At 41.2% G+C, this 22853-nt stretch overlaps 1 protein-coding gene across 1 annotated transcript in view; it reads left to right on the top strand.

Annotated features, from left to right (window-relative positions):
- The first annotated feature begins 525 nt into the window (after positions 1–525).
- Positions 526–22853, top strand: part of LOC124711918 (26S proteasome non-ATPase regulatory subunit 13) — a 39062-nt gene continuing 16734 nt past the window's right edge. Inside the window, exons 1-5 of the mRNA XM_047242173.1 lie at positions 526–684; positions 858–971; positions 1047–1236; positions 1553–1804; positions 10114–10302. Of these exons, the coding sequence (XP_047098129.1) occupies positions 569–684; positions 858–971; positions 1047–1236; positions 1553–1804; positions 10114–10302 (861 nt within the window). The 5' untranslated portion in view covers positions 526–568. The remainder of the gene's footprint in view (positions 685–857; positions 972–1046; positions 1237–1552; positions 1805–10113; positions 10303–22853) is intronic.

Here is a 22853-nt window from a genome sequence, read left to right as displayed (position 1 = left end):
ATCAAGTCTACATGAGAAATTTTTTTAACATTTGCATTCATAATCTGACAGATTATACGACCGGACTGACGTAAATAAAGTTAAACTGGCACTAACTTGTTGGGCAATTTCTTCTACCGCGTAATCTCTTATTTTAACTGCCAAGTAGAACTACAACTCTAAACACGCGTAGACATTCATACAAAATTATCTATACTAAGCTGTAGCGAAGGGAGACTACTGCTTCAGATGTACGAGAGCCACTGAAATGGAACGGCCCATAGGTCTCCTCGGGCGTTCAAATGTGTGCAAATGATGGATACTAGAATCTACGAATCGATCGTTAATTAGTGTAAGAATATTAAAATTTCAGAAGTTTTGGACGTTTATTTAGCAATTCGTTATGAAATAGGTAATGAAAGATTCCATGTGAATAAAATTGTTTGCCTAATGGCATTATTGACTCTATGGACTATGAGTATTGGGAACATTTTAGCACTTATTTGCTCTGGCTCAAATTGTCGATATGTGTTGATGTCGATAGCCAGTGCTTACACAGTTCAAAATATGCAACGTGATTGTTAGAAACATGGCGACTGTAGCTGTGAAAGATGTTAGTAATTACCTATCAACCAAACAACGAGAAGAATCTAGTAAAGAAGTCGCGTCAGTTTGGGCTCAGCTTGAGGATTTATACAACAGAAGGTTAGAACCGACCTATACGAGTCTTAAATGTTATTATTACTCAGTGACTTGGTTAGAATTTTGATGCTTATCGATGTTACAGTGAGCTCTAGTATTGATGGAAATATGTCTCGTCACATGATGTTTTTTTTTTTTATGTCAGTGAGGGGAATGTAAAATTAACTGAATTTCAGATTATGGCATCAGATAACTCTTCTGCTGGAATCTTTTGTCACTCATGACTCCTTGCAAAAGAAGGACAGTCTAATTCAGCTGTACAACAACTTCATACAGGTGTTTGAGAATAAGTAAGTAAACGTATTGTGCATCTCTTGAACATATTTCAAGTCAGTCTGCTGTCATTGATGTATGCACTCTTACAGGATAAATCCACTGTCACTGGTAGAAATCGTTGCTCATGTTGTGGTACAGTTCGAAGATAAAAGAGAAGCGATTTCATTTTTGGAGAAAATCGAGGCAAAAGTAAAAAGTAACAATGAAGCTGTTGCGTTGTGTAAAGTGTTAGCAGGTCAGATACTACTTGACAAACTAAATGATCAAGATGGCACCAAGGTAAACAGAATTTTATACCATAGTAGTTGTAAGTAAAAGTTAATGAAAAATATGATTGATATTTATGGTGTGAACTTGTGTGCTAGTCAGTTCCTATAGGAACAAATCTATTGTGTTCAGCTTTCTAGGCATTTTAAAGGATGCTATTTTTCAGTACAGTGAATGACTTGAGGAAAAAAAACATTTTTTTGGAAATGTGTTGAGGTTTCTGTGGCCCTGTTTGCAGCTAATATAGGCTAAGTTAAGTTTAAATGTTGTCTGTAGTCTCTAGAGTAAACTTGAATACATGTAATTTATTTATATTTATTTTGTGCAGAAATTGATAGATGAAATCGAAAAGATGCTCGATGAAGAAGATGGCATAACAACAGTACACGGACGTTTTTACCTATTGGCTAGCCAGCTGTACAGATTGCAAGGGAAACATGCAGATTATTATCGCACAGCTTTACGTTACTTGGGCTGTATTGAGTTGTCTAAATTATCTAGGGAACAACAGGTGCAACATGCATTTTTTCTTGGATTAGCTGCTCTTCTCGGTGAAGGAGTGTACAATCTGGGAGAGCTGGTGAGTATACACGATTGAAAGTTCAGTTCTGAATGTGTCATTGGAAAATTACTTTTGATAGGCCTAAAATTTTACCCTAGGCTGTTGGCAGCGTACTGTACTGATGTTATTGAAGTAAATAATTAATGCAGTTCCTGCTCTTTCGTTAACAGGCTCTTGTATGTGTCCTTGTGTGCTGAGTAAATTAATTATCCTCATAAAGCAAACATCTCATAACAAAATGCTTGCATTAATATGAACATTACATAATTTGCAGCATTCAGCAATTCATTGCCAATATCGGCTTACTACTAGTAAATTTTTACCTATGTTTATTAGCACTGAATTTCATTGCATGTTACGAATGCTCATTGTGAATGCATGGTGCGGTACATTTATCTATTTATTTATTTATTTATTTATTCATTCATCCATCTGTTGACCATTTCCATTGTGTAGATGTAATTAGGACAGGCACAAAATACACACATCCTGATTCTGTCAAAACTATCACCCCTAAGATGTGTCCACACGATTCATCTTTTCTGGTGCACAGTCATGGGTGCACAGGAACAAAAGTGGGGTCAACAGAAGCGTCCGATCTTACCCGTCGGCTTTGACCCGTGACGTAAGCGTGTTGTGGTGTGTGACGTCATTACGGCGCGGAGTTTGATTTGCGATTGTGGCGTGTTTGTAGATGTCTTGTTTTTGTTTGTCGTGCTCTCTGGTGGTGTGTTCATGGTTTTCGTTTGTTTCGTGTGGTGGGGTCAGTTTTCTGTTGCTCAGGTGTTGGATTTGAAGCGGAATTTCTGTTAGTGAGTTAATGGTTAATTTAATGCTCATTGCTGTACGTCGGGTGAGTTTGTTATTGAGTGTATTTGGTTGTGGTTTTTTGTTCAGGAATGGATATGAAAGACCGCCTTAACAGTGTTCGGTTGAGGGCGATGATGGGGGAGACAGCTTTAGAGCTGATTAAATTTCTTCAGCTATTTGGCTTAATTGCTGAGGTCGTGAAGTGCGGTGTGTGCCGTGAACCTATGAAATTGGTTAAAGTTCCGGACTCTCGGACCAGGGACGGATACATGTGGTGTTGCCGGAAAGATGGCGTATGGCGTTCTGTAAGGCGTGGTACCTGGTTCGAGAAGTCTAGATTGGCCATGCGTGAGATTGTGCTTATTACGTATTATTTTTGTTATAGTTGCGGGCAGAGTTTTTGCGCGTTTGAGACTGGTGTGAGTGAGAGGACTGTTTTAGACTGGTATTCCTTTTGTCGTGAGGTGTGTTCCGAATTTATTAAGTACAGGGGTAAGTTGGGTGGGCATGGGGTGCTTGTGGAGGTGGATGAGTCGCAGTTTGGTAAAAGGAAGTATGGGAGGGGGAAGTCTGTGGCTGGTCTTTGGGTGTGGGGGGCTGTTGTTCAGGGGGGTGGGGGTACTGAATGTGTTTTTAGGGTTGTGGAGGGGAGGTCGAAGCCTGAATTAGTGGGGTTAATTGAGGAGTATGTAGAGCCGGGGTCCACAGTAGTTTCAGATGCGTTTTCTTCATATAGGGGGTTGGGTGAGAGGGGATTTAATCATTTAGTAGTGAACCACAGTCTAGAGTTTAAGAATTATGATACTGGGGCTTGCACTAACACAATTGAGGGGATGTGGGGAGCGGTTAAGTCAGTTCTTGGGAGGGGGAAGAGGCGCTCTTCCAACCTTCAGTCTCATTTAGATGAGTACTGTTGGCGGAAGAGTGTCCCAGAGGGCTATTGCATTCTTCGGGTTTTTTTAAGGGCTGTGGGTAAAATGTATAGACCGAAAGTGGTTAGTTAGGGTGGGCTGGGTAGGTGGGTGGGTGGTTTATTTTGTTGTATAGTGTTTGTGTGTTGTATTTTGGAGTTGTGGGGGAGGGGGTTGACGTTTGGGTGGGTTGGGTTTTTATTTTAGTTCAGTATTTTTTCGTTGGTGTGTGTGTGTGTGTGTGTTTTTGTATGTGTGTGTGTGTGTGTGTGTGTGTGTGTGTGTGTGTGTGCGTGCGTGCGTGCGTGTGTGCATTTGTGTGTGATTGTGGTGGCCAATCTAGTTTGTGGAGCTGGAACTTTTTTGAGGTAAGTTCCGTTTTTTTTTTTTTTTTTTGGTTATTTATGTATGTTTTGTGTATTGGGTATAGGTTGGAAACATCCGATCTCACGCGTCGGCTTTGACCCGTGACGTGAGGGACCTACACATTGATCTGTAGCGTAGCCCTGAATACGAGGTTAGGTTGGGAGTTTTTTTTTGGAATGCGGCCGCGGCAGCGGCCGCCTATGATTCGAAAATATTGATTTGACACTAATGAACATGTATACGTAATATGAAGCAATTTGATGAACATATTGATCTGTAGCGTAGCCCACTTGAGGTTAGGTTGGGAGTTTTTTTTTTGGAATGCGGCCGCGGCAGCGGCCGCCTATGATTCGAAAATATTGATTTGACACTAATGAACATGTATACGTAATATGAAGCAATTTGATGAACATATTGATCTGTAGCGTAGCCCACTTGAGGTTAGGTTGGGAGTTTTTTTTTGGAATGCGGCCGCGGCAGCGGCCGCCTATGATTCGAAAATATTGATTTGACACTAATGAAGCCTGTGGGGGGATGGGGGGGCACTGCAGACTCCCCCCACCGCATAACGACACATGATGATCAAATTTTGAAAAAAAATGAAAAATTTTTTCCGTACCTGCTAAACTGCATAAGTGCCGATGTATGTAGGTGTAAGGGAAGCTTTCGTTTCTTAGTTTTCTATTGGGGGATGTGATCGGTAGGTTCTGTTGAGCTATATAGGTTAAGGGAAGTGTCCGATTATGGATAGGAATGTGTTTTTTGGTATTTGGTCAGTTTTGTGATGTTGATTTATTTCGTTGTTTTGCGTGGTTTTGAATGGCGGTCGGTGGCTACATTTCTGTATATTTAGTTTCTCCGCACCCAAAAACCCCTAATTTCCCACGCTTGTCCCGTTACAGTCATTAGGCTTTTTGTGAAACTTGTGTATTTCAGTGTTCACAATACGTATGCGATGGTTTTATATCCGCCATATTGGAATTGTTTATAGTCGTTTCCGCGGTATTTGTGACGTCATGGGTCAAAGCCGACGGGTAAGATCGGACGCTTCTGTATTTCCCAGTTTTCTGTTGCTCAGGTGTTGGATTTGAAGCGGTATTTCTATTAGTGAGTTAATGGTTAATTTAATGCTCATTGCTGTACGTCGGGTGAGTTTGTTATTGAGTGTATTTGGTTGTGGTTTTTTGTTCAGGAATGGATATGAAAGACCGCCTTAACAGTGTTCGGTTGAGGGCGATGATGGGGGAGACAGCTTTAGAGCTGATTAAATTTCTTCAGCTATTTGGCTTAATTGCTGAGGTCGTGAAGTGCGGTGTGTGCCGTGAACCTATGAAATTGGTTAAAGTTCCGGACTCTCGGACCAGGGACGGATACATGTGGTGTTGCCGGAAAGATGGCGTATGGCGTTCTGTAAGGCGTGGTACCTGGTTCGAGAAGTCTAGATTGGCCATGCGTGAGATTGTGCTTATTACGTATTATTTTTGTTATAGTTGCGGGCAGAGTTTTTGCGCGTTTGAGACTGGTGTGAGTGAGAGGACTGTTTTAGACTGGTATTCCTTTTGTCGTGAGGTGTGTTCCGAATTTATTAAGTACAGGGGTAAGTTGGGTGGGCATGGGGTGCTTGTGGAGGTGGATGAGTCGCAGTTTGGTAAAAGGAAGTATGGGAGGGGGAAGTCTGTGGCTGGTCTTTGGGTGTGGGGGGCTGTTGTTCAGGGGGGTGGGGGTACTGAATGTGTTTTTAGGGTTGTGGAGGGGAGGTCGAAGCCTGAATTAGTGGGGTTAATTGAGGAGTATGTAGAGCCGGGGTCCACAGTAGTTTCAGATGCGTTTTCTTCATATAGGGGGTTGGGTGAGAGGGGATTTAATCATTTAGTAGTGAACCACAGTCTAGAGTTTAAGAATTATGATACTGGGGCTTGCACTAACACAATTGAGGGGATGTGGGGAGCGGTTAAGTCAGTTCTTGGGAGGGGGAAGAGGCGCTCTTCCAACCTTCAGTCTCATTTAGATGAGTACTGTTGGCGGAAGAGTGTCCCAGAGGGCTATTGCATTCTTCGGGTTTTTTTAAGGGCTGTGGGTAAAATGTATAGACCGAAAGTGGTTAGTTAGGGTGGGCTGGGTAGGTGGGTGGGTGGTTTATTTTGTTGTATAGTGTTTGTGTGTTGTATTTTGGAGTTGTGGGGGAGGGGGTTGACGTTTGGGTGGGTTGGGTTTTTATTTTAGTTCAGTATTTTTTCGTTGGTGTGTGTGTGTGTGTGTTTTTGTGTGTGTGTGTGTGTGTGCGTGCGTGCGTGCGTGCGTGTGTGCATTTGTGTGTGATTGTGGTGGCCAATCTAGTTTGTGGAGCTGGAACTTTTTTGAGGTAAGTTCCGTTTTTTTTTTTTTTGGTTATTTATGTATGTTTTGTGTATTGGGTATAGGTTGGAAACATCCGATCTCACGCGTCGGCTTTGACCCGTGACGTAAGGGACCTACACATTGATCTGTAGCGTAGCCCTGAATACGAGGTTAGGTTGGGAGTTTTTTTTTGGAATGTGGCCGCGGCAGCGGCCGCCTATGATTCGAAAATATTGATTTGACACTAATGAACATGTATACGTAATATGAAGCAATTTGATGAACATATTGATCTGTAGCGTAGCCCACTTGAGGTTAGGTTGGGAGTTTTTTTTTTGGAATGCGGCCGCGGCAGCGGCCGCCTATGATTCGAAAATATTGATTTGACACTAATGAACATGTATACGTAATATGAAGCAATTTGATGAACATATTGATCTGTAGCGTAGCCCACTTGAGGTTAGGTTGGGAGTTTTTTTTTGGAATGCGGCCGCGGCAGCGGCCGCCTATGATTCGAAAATATTGATTTGACACTAATGAAGCCTGTGGGGGGATGGGGGGGCACTGCAGACTCCCCCCACCGCATAACGACACATGATGATCAAATTTTGAAAAAAAATGAAAAATTTTTTCCGTACCTGCTAAACTGCATAAGTGCCGATGTATGTAGGTGTAAGGGAAGCTTTCGTTTCTTAGTTTTCTATTGGGGGATGTGATCGGTAGGTTCTGTTGAGCTATATAGGTTAAGGGAAGTGTCCGATTATGGATAGGAATGTGTTTTTTGGTATTTGGTCAGTTTTGTGATGTTGATTTATTTCGTTGTTTTGCGTGGTTTTGAATGGCGGTCGGTGGCTACATTTCTGTATATTTAGTTTCTCCGCACCCAAAAACCCCTAATTTCCCACGCTTGTCCCGTTACAGTCATTAGGCTTTTTGTGAAACTTGTGTATTTCAGTGTTTACAATACGTATGCGATGTTTTTATATCCGCCATATTGGAATTGTTTATAGTCGTTTCCGCGGTATTTGTGACGTCATGGGTCAAAGCCGACGGGTAAGATCGGACGCTTCTGTATTTCCCAAAAGTGCATGCATAAAAATTAATAGAAAGAATACATGCAGTCATGCATGTTCTCATGTTCATTTGTTACTTCGTTTTCAAGCAGTCTTCTGTGTCTTATTTCTTTGCTTGGCAGTTTGTGCTGCATTTATTGTGATGAAGGATAATAGTGGAAAAAAAGAAACAATGGCAATAATGAGTACAACAGTATCTAAATAACAGAGTTTTAATTAAATACGAAGTGACACAATGTTTTATTTACAAATTGCAGACAGAGCTTACATCGAGAGTTTAGATTTACTCCTTCGGAGACTACTGCAGTAATGGCGGGAATAACATTTCGTTAGGTGGCAACACTCTTCTTATATACCAATTTTAGCTTGTTATTTCATGTTTCAAAACATGATTATTCCTGCAACTGAGAAATTCTTAGGGGCGGTTCTTAGTCGTTACATGAGGGTTAATTTACTTTCAGTATGTCATTTGTATTTAACTTTATAAAAAGTTATGTAAACAGCTTCAGTCTAAAAAGATTGCATGCAAATGAATATCATTGCTCAAAAAATTCGGGAATGCCCCAGAATCTCATAGAGGTTGTCTTGTCCTACTTACTATTTTCTGCATCGCTGATATACTTCATTTCAATTTCTAGTAGTTGTTAAGGTGGTCTATCTATCCTAGCTTTTCATTTATTCAGTTTTCGAACACCACAATTGTGTTATCAAGTTGTCGTGACATCAATATTTATCCACTTTGGGAATACAGAAGTATGACCCATGACATCACCAAATGGCAGAAATGGCCATTCTCAATGTCTCCACTATGGCGCCTGTGACGTCATTACATAAACGACAACAAACATGAAAATACATATAAAACCAACACACACCTCTCTCCAAAAAATATACTCAAACTAAAGGGACCAGTGCGGGAAATGGGGGTTTTTGGGTGGAGACAAACTAAATATAAACACATTCAGACACAGGCCACAATCCCAAACCACACAAAACGATGACATAAAAACACCACAAAATCCCAAGTTCCGCTACACTTACAATATCGACAGAAATTGGTCACTTCCCTTCACCTACATAGCTCAACCACAATTGTTGATACCACAAAATAAAAACAAACTATTCCAAAAATTATAATCACACCACAACTGTCGATACCACAAAACCTACACCTAAAACAACAAAAATTGGAGTCTGACACTACCCTTGACCTATATAGGTCAACAACAGCTCACGATACCAAAACACACATAGCTGCGATGACAAATTGCAATCTGTCACTTCCCATGACCTATGGAGCTCAAATACAACTGACGATACCAAAATAATTGAAATTGACTACTTTTCTCTCAAATACATAAATAAGCCACAAGTGCTGCTACACATGCAGTAAATAACACTGACCCAGCCACACACAAAAACCCCACCAAACACCATAACACATGAACAACAGACCAAAAAAAATGACTACTTACCATAAAAAAGTTCTGCCGCTGCATATTAACCCCCAGCTCACATATTCCGCTTGCATACGCTGCATGTCGCTATCCCCGTCACAACCCCAAAAAGTTGCAGAAACTTAATTACGGACAACATGTCGCCCCTCATTTCAGTCCGTAGACGTGTGCACTATTAAACTTAGAAGTCATATCCATATCTAACAAAAGAAGCCACAAATTGAATTAAACGACTTACCGCACGCCAAACAGAAAACCAATAACATCAAATGACACCACAATAACATAAACACAACAGAAATTTAATTCTTAACTCACTGAAACTAATTTCCATTCTACTATAACAGTCACAACCGATAAATTGACACTTCAAGCACCGACACCCGGCCTCAACTTTACTCATCATGAATTTTATGTTGCCATTTCACTTCAAATTGCTCCACACACACTGATACTAAGGTGGACACAGCTCCCCTTATCAGGTGCCCAACACTTGCTGTAACAGACAAGAGAGATCCAAGGGTATTCATGTTTTAGTTGCAAGTGCCAAGGAAGGAAATACCGGTTTTATAATTTTTTTAGGTTTTGTTGAGTTGGCAGCTGGAATATAGTGTTTAGATTTTAATCGACATTCAGGAGTGCCAAATAATCACGGCAGGTTTTGACATAAGTCTGACCATTCTCATATAAGAATGCATGACAGCAATCCACATCAAATTCAGAATAATAGTAATGAGACTGCAGTAGCAGATTTTTCAGTTTTATTGTATTCATATAGACATTAAGGACGGAACTAGAACATATATGATGGGGAAACTGAAATTCATATTTCTAGGCAACATTCACATTTACCATGCATTGTATTATTGAGTATAGATATAAGTGAATGTTTGTCAAAGCTATGCCAAAGGTAATGTTAGTTAGAAATAGAAATTGGACATCAGTGGATTCAGTCTGAAAAATTAATTTCCCATAGAAAGGTTGTTAAAAAAAATGGTGATAAATGAAGTATAAGGAGAGACTTGCAAATACTGTCTTAATGTCAATAGCTTATTTCTTCATTGTTAGGAGAAGTGTATTCTTGTTACATTTCCATTCTGAGAGTATTTTCAGTATAGTGCTCATAAATTTTATTTTATATACCTCCTTAAAAATGTGTGTGCTTGTGACTGAAAGCAAATATCTCCGTAACGATATTAGAGAAGGAAAGTTGCTACTCACTATATAGCGGAGATGCTGAGTCGCAGTAGGCACAACAAAAAGATTCACACAGTTATAGCTTTCTCTAATATTGTTACATCCCATCCTGGATTTTCCATTGTTCATTTTATCCATAAAGAGTGTTTCAGTATGTTGTCTTCCCAATTTTTCAGTTGGCACATCCTGTACTTGAGACCTTAAGAGACACAGATAAGGCATGGCTAGCAGAATTGTTGTCTGCTTTCAATGCAGGTGACATTGCACAGTTTGAACGTATGAAGCCCCAGTGGTCTGCTGTCCCTGACCTGGCAGCTGAACAGTTACGTCTACGCCAGAAGATCTCATTGCTCTGTCTTATGGAGGTAAAGTCATTACATGGAAACATTTGACTTATCTAAAATATGGTTAATATATAAATAACAACCAGTGGCTGCCTGAATCAGCTATTAAAATCCAATACAGTATTAAACAGCTCCAGAATAGAGAAAATTTTGCAGAACAAAACTGGTTTAAGTATTTGAGCTTGTAGTTGCACTGTTTTGTGCTTGAGTTTTTACACGATTCTTAAAAAAACATATTGGCATTTTAATTGTTGGCATAAATAAATTGAAGTGCCAAAGAAACTGGTGTAGGCATGCATATTCAAATACAGAGATATATAAACAGGCAGAATATGGCACTGCGATTGGCAGCGCCTATAAGCTGTTAAATTGGTTACTGTTGCTAAAATGACAAGTTATCAAGACTTTAAGTGATTTTGAGCGTGATGTTGTAGTCAGCGCATGAGCGATGGGACACAGCATATCCGACATAGTGATGAAATGGAGATTTTCCCAAATGACCATTTCACAAGTGTACCGTAAATATCAGAAATCTGGTAAAACATCAAATTTTTGACATCACTGGTAGGAAAAAGATCGTGCAAGAACAGGACCAACGACGACTGAAAATAATAGTTCAGTGTGACAAAAATGCAACACTTCAGCAAATTGCTGCAGATTTCGATATGGCTTTCGGAACCAAATGCCCACTTATGTACCACTGACGACTGCATGACACAAAGCTACACACCTCACCTGGGCCCATCAATACCGACGTCAAAATGTTGATGACTGGAAACATGTTGCCTGGTCGGACGAGTCCCGTTTCAAATTGTACTGAGTGGATGGACATGTATGGGTATGGAGACAACCTCATTAATCAGTGGACACTGCATGTCAGCAGGGGTCTGTTCAAGCTGGTGGAGGCTCTGTAATTGTGTGGGATGTGTGCTGGTGGAGTGGTAGGAAACCACCGATAGATCTAGATAGGACTCTGACGGGTGACACGTACGTGAGCATCCTGTTGTTCATCTGCATTCTTTCATGTCCATTGTGCATTCCAATGACTTGGGCAATTCCAGTAGGACAGTGTGACACCCCACACATCCATAATTGCTACAGATTGGCTCCAGGAACATTCTTCTCGGTTTAAACACTTCCACTGGCCATCAAACTCCCCAGAACATTATTGAGCATATATGGAATGTCGTGCAACATGCTGTTCCCAAGAGATCTCCACTCCCTCATACTATTGTAGATTAATGGATAGTCTGCAGGATTCATGACAACTCCCTCCAGCACTACTACAGACATTAGTTGAGTCCATGCCACATTGTGATGCGGTTCTTCTGCATGCTTACAGGGGCCCTCCAGGATATTAGGCAGGTGTACCAGTTTCTTTGGCTCTTCAGTGTATGTGAATATTAACTAGTAAATCGTGTATTGTGGCAGTGTGTGATTAAACTTTTCTACTGACATCTGTATGAAGCTGGATAAAATCGCAAAACTTTGGGCAGTGAGTGTGTTTCAGAAGTAGTTGGCAACCAGTTTTAAATTTAAAAATGAAAAAAAACCTTGAATTTTTGCAGCTGCGCAGATGAATGTAACCATGCTGAAATGTTGTTAATATTCTAATGTTAAACACCAGTTTGTTCTGTTTACATGCTTCATTAATGGTGCTATCTGTACTACCTGTATGTCCACAATCACCTGCAACTCTTATCGGTAGTGAAATAATGAATTTGGAAGCCATTAGTGAGCCTCTCTCTTCACTGTCTGTAAATATGTGCTGCTACATTCAGTTAACTGAGTCTGTTCTCTCTTAGAGCTGTACCACAAAAACAACTTCCATTGTTACAGAAAAAAATTTCTTTATTTACAAGGGGACATTGCTTTCCATGCATTATAGCCATTAGGGAAGATGTGTTGGGCGAACAATATACCACAAATAATGATGTCCAAGGGCAAACTGAATGATATGGTACTCATGTTCACTGGTCACAAGATAAAATACTGCCCAGTAACATTGGACTACCAAAGATGATAAGAAATAATGGGATTTTACGTACCTATGGAATATCGTAGGACGATTGCATTATTAAATTTGTATATGATTTGTGGTTGTGCAGAATGTGAAAGTTTGTACACAGAACTGCTACCTCAGGGTGCAACAATGACTCTTAACACAAATGAACAGAATTGAACTGAGCTTGGATAACAGATAAGGGTCCGTCACTCCGTGCTTTGTGAAATGTATGCCAGAATTGATCAGTTGTAGTGTCATGTGAATATTGTTGTGCCAATTTCTCTAAACCGCACGCGCGTACACACACACACACACACACACACACACACACACACACACACACATTCCACGTGGGAAAAATATATATAAAAACAGATGCTGTAACTTACCAGAAAGCGTTGGTATGTTGATTCAGACAATAAAAAACATACAAACACAAATTTCAAGCTTTCGCAACCCAAGGTTGCTTCATCAGGAAAGAGGGAAAGACGAAAGGATGTGGGTTTTATGGGAGAGGGTAAGGAGTCATTCCAATCCCGGGAGTGGAAAGACTTACCTGGGGGGGGGGGATAGGTGTACACTCGTGTGCGCGCGCACACGCGCGCACGCACACACACACACACACACACACACACACACACACACACACATATCCATCCGCACATATACAGACACAGGCAGACATGTGTAAATGCAAAAAGGTTGGGCAGAGATGTCAGTTGAGGCGGAAGTACAGAGGCAAAGATGATGTTGAATGACAGGTGAGGTATGAGCTGCGGCAACTTGAAATTAGCGGAGGTTGAGGCCTGGTGGATAACGAGAAGAGAGGATATACTGAAGGGCAAGTTCCCATCTCCGGAGTTCTGACAGGTTGGTGTTAGTGGGAAGTATCCAGATAACCCGGACGGTGTAACACTGTGCCAAGATGTGCTGGCCATGCACCAAGGCATGTTTAGCCAGAGGGTGATCCTCATTACCAACACTCACTGTCTGCCTGTGTCCATTCATGCGAATGGGCAGTTTGTTGCTGGTCATTCCCACATAGAAAGCTTCACAGTGTAGGCAGATCAGTTGGTAAATCACGTGGGTGCTTTCACACGTGGCTCTGCCTTTGATCGTGTACACCTTCCGGGTTACAGGACTGGAGTAGGTGGCGGTGGGAGGGTGCATGGGACAGGTTTTACACCGGGGGCGGTTACAAGGGTAGGAGCCAGAGGGTAGGGAAGGTGGTTTGGGGATTTCATGGGGATGAACTAAGAGGTTACGAAGGTTAGGTGGATGGCGGAAAGACACTCTTGGTGGAGTGGGGAGGATTTCATGAAGGATGGATCTCATTTCAGGGCAGGATTTGAGGAAGTCGTATCCCTGCTGGAGAGCCACATTCAGAGTCTGATCCAGTCACGGAAGTATCCTGTCACAAGTGGGGCACTTCTGGGGGTTCTTCTGTGGGATGTTCTGGGTTTGAGGGGATGAGGAAGTGGCTCTAGCTATTTGCTTCTGTACCAGGTCGGAAGGGTAGTTGCGGGATGAGAAAGCTGTTTTCAGGTTATTGGTGTAATGGTTCAAAAATAAAGATCATGTAACTTACCAAACGAAAGTGTTGGTATGTTGATCAAGCACTAACAAAAACACACACACACAAAATTCAAGCTTTCGCAACCCACGGTTGCTTCATCAGGAAAGAGGGAAGGAGAGGGAAAGACGAAAGGATGTGGGTTTTAAGGGATCTCCTTCCCTCTTCCCTGATGAAGCTACCGTGGGTTGCGAAAGCTTGAATTTTGTGTGTGTGTGTGTGTGTGTGTTAGTGTCTCTATCAACATACCAACGCTTTCGTTAGGTAAGTTATATCATCTTATATATTTTTCCCACGTGGAATGTTTCCCTCTATTATATAGACACACACACACACACACACACACACACACACACACACACACACACACACAGAGTACTGTCCAATACGTTGGCTATGGGAACCAGAGATGGTGATACTGGGTCTGTATGATTGACAGATTTAATCTGACATATGTTCACCTTAGAGCCCCCACGGATAGATACATCAATGGTGTTACTGGGTGCACCACCATGGACATGTCTCCCTTCTGGTGTGCCAAGTGCTGCTTCTAAAAACCTCTCTATGTGCTCCATACATCAGTACATTGTTGCAAAAAGAGAGAGAGAGAGAGAGAGAGAGAGAGAGAGAGAGAAAGCAGCACATTTCGTGGCTCAGGGTATGTGTTGTCTGTTTGATCCTGTGCAACCAAGCAAACAGTATCTCTCCTTTCAGTTGCTAGTCATGCAGGACTGTTTGGATTCTGCTTGGCATTGAGGGTCCTCATAAACCCCATGATTCTATGTTCACTTGACAGTCAGGGGATCCTGACCAACACAAACAGCAGTATTGCAGAATGTGAAACTGTAGTCTTTGCAGGCCACAATCCTGGTGCTGTCGAATTCTGACATGCTGGGCCACATTTTTCCACATTCCGAGGTATAACACACACACAAGCATCATTCAGGTGTGATTATTGAATAAGAAACTTTCAACATAATCTTTCCTCGCATACACACAATATAGGTTGAATTACTCTTTCCTACTTTAGGCTAAAATGCTAGTAATTTACATATCCAAGCATGCAGTACACTTCACACCAAAATGACGGTTTTTGCATACCAACATCAGTGGTTCCAACATTTTAAAGCCCAGCAGTGTATTATATATACCGCTTGACAAGTAAGTGAAGCTCCTGAAAGTGGAGGATGAAACAATATAAAACTTCACAAATTGAGAGAATATGTGATGATATGAGGGTTGAATGAAAAGTAATGCCTCCACCTTCACTAATTGGGTTTGGATTGGAATATTTTAATAAGTCAAATGCAGAAATAATCCTTATAATGTGATCTTTAGTTACCAATATTCACTTTTCCACGTAATCACCAGCCAATTGGATACATTTCTGCCAATGATGAAAAAGTTTTCTGAAACCATCGCGGAAGAAGTCGACACTCTGTTTCTGCAACCACAATCTCACAGTTCTCTTAACGTCTTCATCAGAAGCATAATGATGTCCCCGCATATTGTCTTTCATTATCGGGAACAGGCGGGTGGTGCTAAATCTGGACTGTAAGGAGGGTGCCATATGGTGGTGAGATTGAGTCTCTGAAGTTCTGCTGTGGTGGCAGGTGAAGTGAGTGGTTTGGCATTGTCATGCTGCAGGAAAACATTTCTCCTTTCCTTTCGGACCCTTGTTAGCCTTCGTTTCAGAGTTCGCAGTGTTTTAATGTAATGCTCTGAATTTATCGTTCCATGATGAAGGAAATCAACATAGATAACACCATCTGCATTCCAGAACACTGTGGCCATGATTTTTCCATCTGAGGGCAGCGTCTTGAATTTCTTTTTCTGGGTCGAGTCTTTTTCTCGATATTCTATAGACTGACGTTTCGTCTCCATCACAATTGAATGCAGAAAGAAGTCACCTTCATTCTCATAACACGAAAGGAGTTCCTGGCAAATTTAGAGTCTGTGCGCTTTCATTTCAGGACTCAGCATCCGGGATATCCATCATGCACAGATCTTCAGATAGCCAAGCAAAGCAGTAATGTGACACACATGTTCTTGTAAAATACTGATTGTGCTTGCAATTTCTCTCTGAGTGATATGATGATCATCCTGAATCAATCTGTCACAAGACGTCCAACTCTGTTTGTCACGAAGGTCAAATGTTTCCGTCTCAACATCTTTAACCTTACTTGCCCAACGATGCACGGTACTCACATCAACACAATCACCGTAAACTGCTTTTATTCTCTGACGAATCTCCTTTGGGGGGACACCTGCTGTCAAGAATTCAGTGACTGTACATTGCTTAAATCGCATTGATCGACCGTCTGTGCAGGATTCCATACTTTACAGTGCAACAACACAACAGTTCAATGCTAAGGCTTCCCGCCAACTGGAGTTGTAGAGAAGAGGCTATGGAACAAGTCATTACCTGCCAACTGTTGAACAGTTATGTAGGTGGAGGCATTACTTTTCAGTGAACCCTCGTATTTTGGTGATAGCAAAATAGTCAGTCTTATAAAGAACTTGGCATTATGAGACCACTTATCAGTATGACATTGTGTCCTCTCCAATCTGGATGCACACACCGACTCAGTGTGGACTTGTAGTTACGTAACAGTCAACCACTCCCCCCCCCCCCCCCCTCCTCCTTTCCCACCCCTTGGTGGGTACTGTATAACAGAATTGTGAATTGTACTGTTGTGTTAGAATGAGTGCACATTGCACATCCTATATAATTCAGATAAAGATCAATTGAATTAATCATTTGTTTTAGAAATATTTGTATCCAAGTAAAATATCTGAAAAATGGTTTGCCAACAGAATATTTGACACAAGTAAGTGATAGAGAGTATGTGCTATCCCTTGTGAAACACCCATTATATAAAACACACTGTCAATGTAAACTTGTATAACTGTGACACCCTTTTAGGTGCACAGCATTGCATTAAGAAATTCGGAGGAGTGTACAGTGAAATAGCATCTTCAGAATCAGTGCAGGTATACCACAGGGTCCACACTAGATAATCTTCCATCATATTTCCAAGAAATTGATGTCATTATATTTGCTGGCAATGCAAGTATCATAGTAAAAGCCTAACGGAGAGACTTCAACATTTGACAATGTAAATAATATTTTCATGAAAATTATCTGGTCCTCTGCAAATGTACTTTCACTGAACTTGAATAAAACACAGTACCTGTAATTAGGTACTGTATAAGGCCTGACGACAACATTAGAAATAATGAGGGTAAATCAGTAAATGATACAGAATATTCTAAATTCTTAACAGCAAATATTGATAAGATCCTGTATTGGAAATCACATGTTACAGATCTTATTAAACATCTAAGACTTGCAACTTTTGCATTGCAGACTTTAGTGTGAAAAATTCAGCAAGTTGACTAACTTTTCCTATTTTCATTCAGTATTTTCAGTCATCATACTCTGGAGTAACTTGTCATTTAGGAGAAATGTGTTTGTTGCACAGAAGTGTTTGAGGAGGATGGTATACATTGTCCACTCCAGAACATCTTATATAGTCCCACATTGCACTTACAGTATTTTTTGCTTGCAGTTTTCATACATGCTGCTCATTTCTGTGTGTTTGAGATTTTGCAGATGTCAAAAGGAACATGAGTGTTTGAGAAGTAGTGAAAGACTTTTTGGCCGCCTTATTTTTAGTCAGATGTTGGTATAGACAGAGCAAGATATGTTCTGGCAACCACCCTTCTGTAATCCAGTAAGGAAATTTTAGTTTTTGAGACAAAATAGTACATGAGAGTTCACCAGTACGTCAGTGGCATTGGTAAGAAGATGGAAGTACCACTGTGCCCTTTATATTGATTCTATATTTTTGGATTTCCCAGTCCATCTTGTGTACTCCTCCTTAATGCTTGTGGTACCTGGTACAATTGAACATTTATTTCCACGTAAAACATGTCTATACAGTATAGCTTGCAACTGTAGAAGGCTGAACAATTAACATGGAATCGTCTAGATCTCTAACATCAGAGAGTAACTATAGTGACGAATACTAGTCACATGGAATTTTTGTGCACCTTCATAAAATCGCATTTGCAGGGACATAATGAGGTGTTCACGACTCCTAATGTTAATGATATCGCAGATTGAACTTGACATGCTGCCGTGCATATGTTACCACTGCTTTCTTGAAACATGGCATTGTGCCACTGGAACCAGTGGTTCCAGCCGGATGTGCGGTACCAATCTTCGGCGTCGTTTTCTTCTTCGAGACACCTGGCATCCGTAGTGTCTCGTCGTGGCTGTGGGGTACTGGGACATTTTCTGTTGCTACATTCGTGTTTTCTCGGTCACCTCCTGCAGTCCTTGCTGTGTTCAATCTGTCAGGAAATGTGGCTGGAGTCGGTCTAGTGGAATGGTGGTGGGCAGCCCATTTACTCTCATCTGGAATGTGTGGCCAACTCTGGTTTTACAGAAAAGGCGTATGTTAGCGGCTTGTGATATGTATAAATAGTAGAACTATTACCCTCCTAGTAAATGCCTGAATTTCTCGACTGCTACATAAGGTGCATACAATTTGCGATCATAGGTTGCCCAACGCTGCTGTGAAGGTGACAACTTCTGACTGAAGAATGCTGTGAAGGTGACAACAATTCTTGACCTGTTGTTGCAGTACAGTGCCAATGGCTGTAGACGAAGCATCAACCATAAGTTCAAGGGGAGCGTTTGCGACGAGGTGTGCTAATTGTGCAGCTTCTGCATTTACTGTTTTTACAGCTTGGAAAGCATCTTCTGCGTCACTTGTCCAATGCAACTTGTCATTCAGCTTTGGTGTGCCCTTTAGGGGCGCTGTAATCAATGTGTAATTTATACAAATCTTTTGTAAAAACTTATGACCCCCTAAAAACCGGTGTAGCTATCTGATTGGAAAGGGTCGAGGATACTTGTTTATGGCTTCCACACTATCTTGGGAATACCATGTGCACCTACTGTGTAACCCAAAAATTGCACTTCCCTTGCTCAAAAAGTACACTTTGAAGGATTAATTACTAAGCCTTGTGTGCTTAAAAGACTAAATATCTGAGTCAGATAACGTAAATGTTCTTCTTCAGCCGCAGACAACACCAGAATATCATCTATGTAAACATAACAAAAGTCTAAGTCCTTATTACCTCATCCATGAAACATGGACTAGATCAGTGGTGGAAAATAGTCTAGCCATGAATGTTGGCAGAGAAGTCTTCTATATGTGGCACCAGGTACTAATCCAGGATGGTCATTGCATTGAGCTGTCGGCAATGACCACATGGACACCATCCGTTCTTCTTTGGTCCCACATGGATTAGGACTGCCCAACTGCTAATCAAAACTCTGCAAATGCTCATTGACAGCATGCTTTATGGATTCCTGCTTCACCATTTGCATCTTCTCTGGCATCGAACGTCTAGGCCTAGCATGAGATGGCGCATCTGGTATGGTCAAAATGTGATGTAGCATTGTGTGTTTAACCGTTGGGAGAGTAGGTGACTGCTGCATGATTTCGGGAAATTCTTTTAGAAATCGTGTACGGTGTATCTCTTGTTACAGTATATACTGTAGTCGAAGTGAGGCAACACACCTTCCCTGGAGTATGCAGGTTTGTAGTGGAATCGATCAGCTGCTTGCATTGGAGGTCGGGAATCAGATCATAAAAGAATAAAAAATCAGCTCCTATGATAGGCCGCAATATATCTGCTACTGTGAAGTGCCATTCAAATGTACAGCGTAGTCCAAGGTTAAGCAACAATTGGACCTCACTGTATATTTTAATCTTAAGAGTTGTTAGCCACAAACAGACAAGAATTGTCGCAGCTCCGGCGCAGTACTTGAGTTACTGGGTACACGGACACTTCTGGCCCTTTGTCCACTAGGTATTGTACTTTCGTGTTGCAATCTGTGACAAAAAGACAACATGCATTACAAGGGTGAGGAGTTGTTACTGCTATGCCTTACACTTCGTTTCCACTTGCCTGGTGTCGTACACTTTCGCACATCATTGCCGAATTTCTTGTGGTACCAACACAGATTTTGTGCCGATAGTGAGTGGCTAAGACTTCTTGACGACTGGCGGTGTGATCTATGACGTATGTGCATCGTCTGTAATGCAGCCACTTGCATGGTAAGCTCCGCTAATTGTCATTGAAGGCTTATTTTCTTGCCATGGTGTCAGTGTTGACATGTTTGTTTTGGGATGCGGCTCGACAATCCTGTCTGCTGTTTGCGCTAGTGCATTTAAATCACCCGCACACACTGTCAGAATTTTTCGAGTGTCAGAAGGTAATCGGGACAACCAAATGTTGTGCATCATGTCATCACTCGCGGTGTTGCATGCCAGCGAGTGCAAATGGCGTAAGTTGTTATGGGGTTCAGTCGCCGAGCTCCTCAGTTCGTAAAACTTGTCTAGTCATTTCGCTTCCAATTGTGTTAGGGCATCACTAGCATGTTCTTAAGTGGCGCATACCATTCAGCGTTGGATTTTGTATCAAGTGTATGTTGTATCTCAGCAGCTAAGTTTTCTGTTAGTGTTGCGACTACATAGCTATACTTCACTTCATCTGCTGATATCCGTGCAAGGATGAACTGGCTTCCGAGCTGTGCAAATCACAACACCGGGTTATGTTGCCAGAATGTCTGGGGTTTAATTGTAACCCTGTTAACTGTGCTGATGGTGGCTGGCTCTGTAGTGACTGGCAGATTGTCCGTTTTCATGTGAGAACTAGAGCGGTGCGACTGATGTGGACGTAAGGAACATTCATGTTACTTTACAATGCGATACGGAATGCTACAGCCGACACTATCATGTTGTGTTGTTGTCAGGGCCACCAAATATGTAGTATTTTGTAAAACTGAACATTTCTGCATAAAACACGTGTATACAGGATAGCTTGCAAGTGTGGAAGGCTGAACAGTTGCATGTTAAGTGATGCATAGAATTGTCTATCGCTAACGTCAAAGAGTAACTATAATGACAAATACTAGTCATGTGGAATGTTTATGCACCACTGTACGCTTGCGTATGTGGGGGCAGAATGAGGTGCTGCATGGTTAATCAAAGAATGGAAAGTCCAGGATGGAACAACAACAATATTATGAAAAGAAAAGATTGCTTCTCATCTTATAGAGGCAACACTGAGTTGCAGACGGGCACTACGAGAAAGCTGCTATACATTGTAGCTTCTGGCCAGAAGGCCTCCTTCTGAAATAGAAAACACATGCATATGCACACATATGTGTAGGCACACATATTTTTTCCCTTCCAATGGTTCTGGCCACTGTGGCCCTTATACTAGTTATACTCTGGGATCAGCTTAGGTTGGAGGATGTATTTCATCATGCTCCATCACTTCACTTCTGGTTTCATGGTTGGATAATAGCTTCATGTTTTTGTTGTTGTTGTTATTGGTGTAAGTGTCAGCCAAAATTTCATTTTGTAAATCAAATCTGTTGTCAGATGTTCCACACTGTTCTTCATCTCCTTGTCTGTTAAAATGGAACGCTCATTCATTCTGTTGAATTGAACAGTTCATATTGTTCTGACATCAATATCTTGGAAATGTTTCATCACAGAGAATCATGTGAAGAAATTGTCAAAGTGAAGTTTGTCAGTCTTTAGTGTCTCTAAAATAGAAATCAGCAGCAGCAACAGATGTCCTGACGGACTGGCATCGTCGTCTCCAGGTTCCATTGACTTGCGTGCATCTGATAACCTATTTCTAAGCAGCTGGTTTTCCATTGTTCAAAGCCAAACCTGACAAGCTTACTACGTTTAAACTGCTTAAGATACTTGTGCGCATAATATCGAACCATTTGTTCATCAGTGCACAAATATTCAGAGAACATGACAAATTTCAGAAAAATTTTATTTAGTTTATCAAGGGGAAAATATTGGAAAGTTTGTTTTGGAATAAGTGTGTCTGCAGAATTGTTATTGAGAGGAAGAAACCACTTGATTTCAGGATATCTGTGTCAGCTCTTGCACTTCCTCATGCACTGAATATCCATGTCATCATCTTCACACGAATCTAAATCATCTTGGGGAATGATAACCAGTGAAAAGAGTAATTTACGTTTCTTGGTGCAGTCGTTTGAATGAGGAAAGTGGTAGGCATTGCACTTGCGGCATAGGTCATATTCTGTCGGACAACGTGTCCTTTTTCCTTGGAGTTTGCTAATGAGATCATTCCCCTTGTCATTGCAGCACTTTAATTTATGTACACCTTTGAGTAATTGGGTTAGTTTTTTTGTGGACTTCGAATTCAATGACAATTCTCTCATTTTAGCAGGTTATGGGGATGCAACATCACCTCTTGGTACTCTTAGATGGTACAGTTGATGTCCACCATAGGGAATTCATCGCTCCCTGTCACAAACGAATTTCAACATGTTCAGGGACATCTGCTGGTTTTCGTCATTGTTAATATCATCGTCAGTATCTTTATATTGTCAGAAACTGTATACATCCATTATGGAGGAAGTTCCACAATGTCTACAGAACAATTGTTGCCATCATCTTCATTGTCAGAAACCCAAAAGTTTGTTGAGGAATTCACAATATCTTAAAGTACTTTCAAAGAAAGAAGCTTTCATCAAGCTACGTCATGTAAAATGCAATTTATAAACTGTTGGCTGAAATTCTGGTCAGTATCAGATGTGATCCCCAAATAGGGCATTGGGTCTGTTGTTCCCGTGTAAATTATACCGACATGAAAAAGAGTGCTATTACCTTTTTCAACACTCACCAACAACCAATAAAAAATCAAGCCGTCAGAACTCGCATTTCAAATTTATGGTAATGCAAGGTGTGTGGAGGAGGGAAAATGAGCAAATGTTCACAATACAAAGTACGCACATAATTGCTTTAGGTTTGCTGCTACACTATGTCCTGTGGAAGAAGTGTATGTGCTAGTTTTCTCGTATGCAGTCCCTGAAGGGGGACCATGGCAGCTTATAAGTTAATGCATCCATGCAGTCACATT

The sequence above is a fragment of the Schistocerca piceifrons genome, chromosome 8 (genome assembly GCF_021461385.2).
Source record: "Schistocerca piceifrons isolate TAMUIC-IGC-003096 chromosome 8, iqSchPice1.1, whole genome shotgun sequence".
NCBI classification, from domain to species: Eukaryota; Metazoa; Arthropoda; class Insecta; order Orthoptera; family Acrididae; genus Schistocerca; species Schistocerca piceifrons.
Note: the sequence above shows the minus strand (reverse complement) of the source record. Positions and strands in the feature narration are given on the sequence as shown.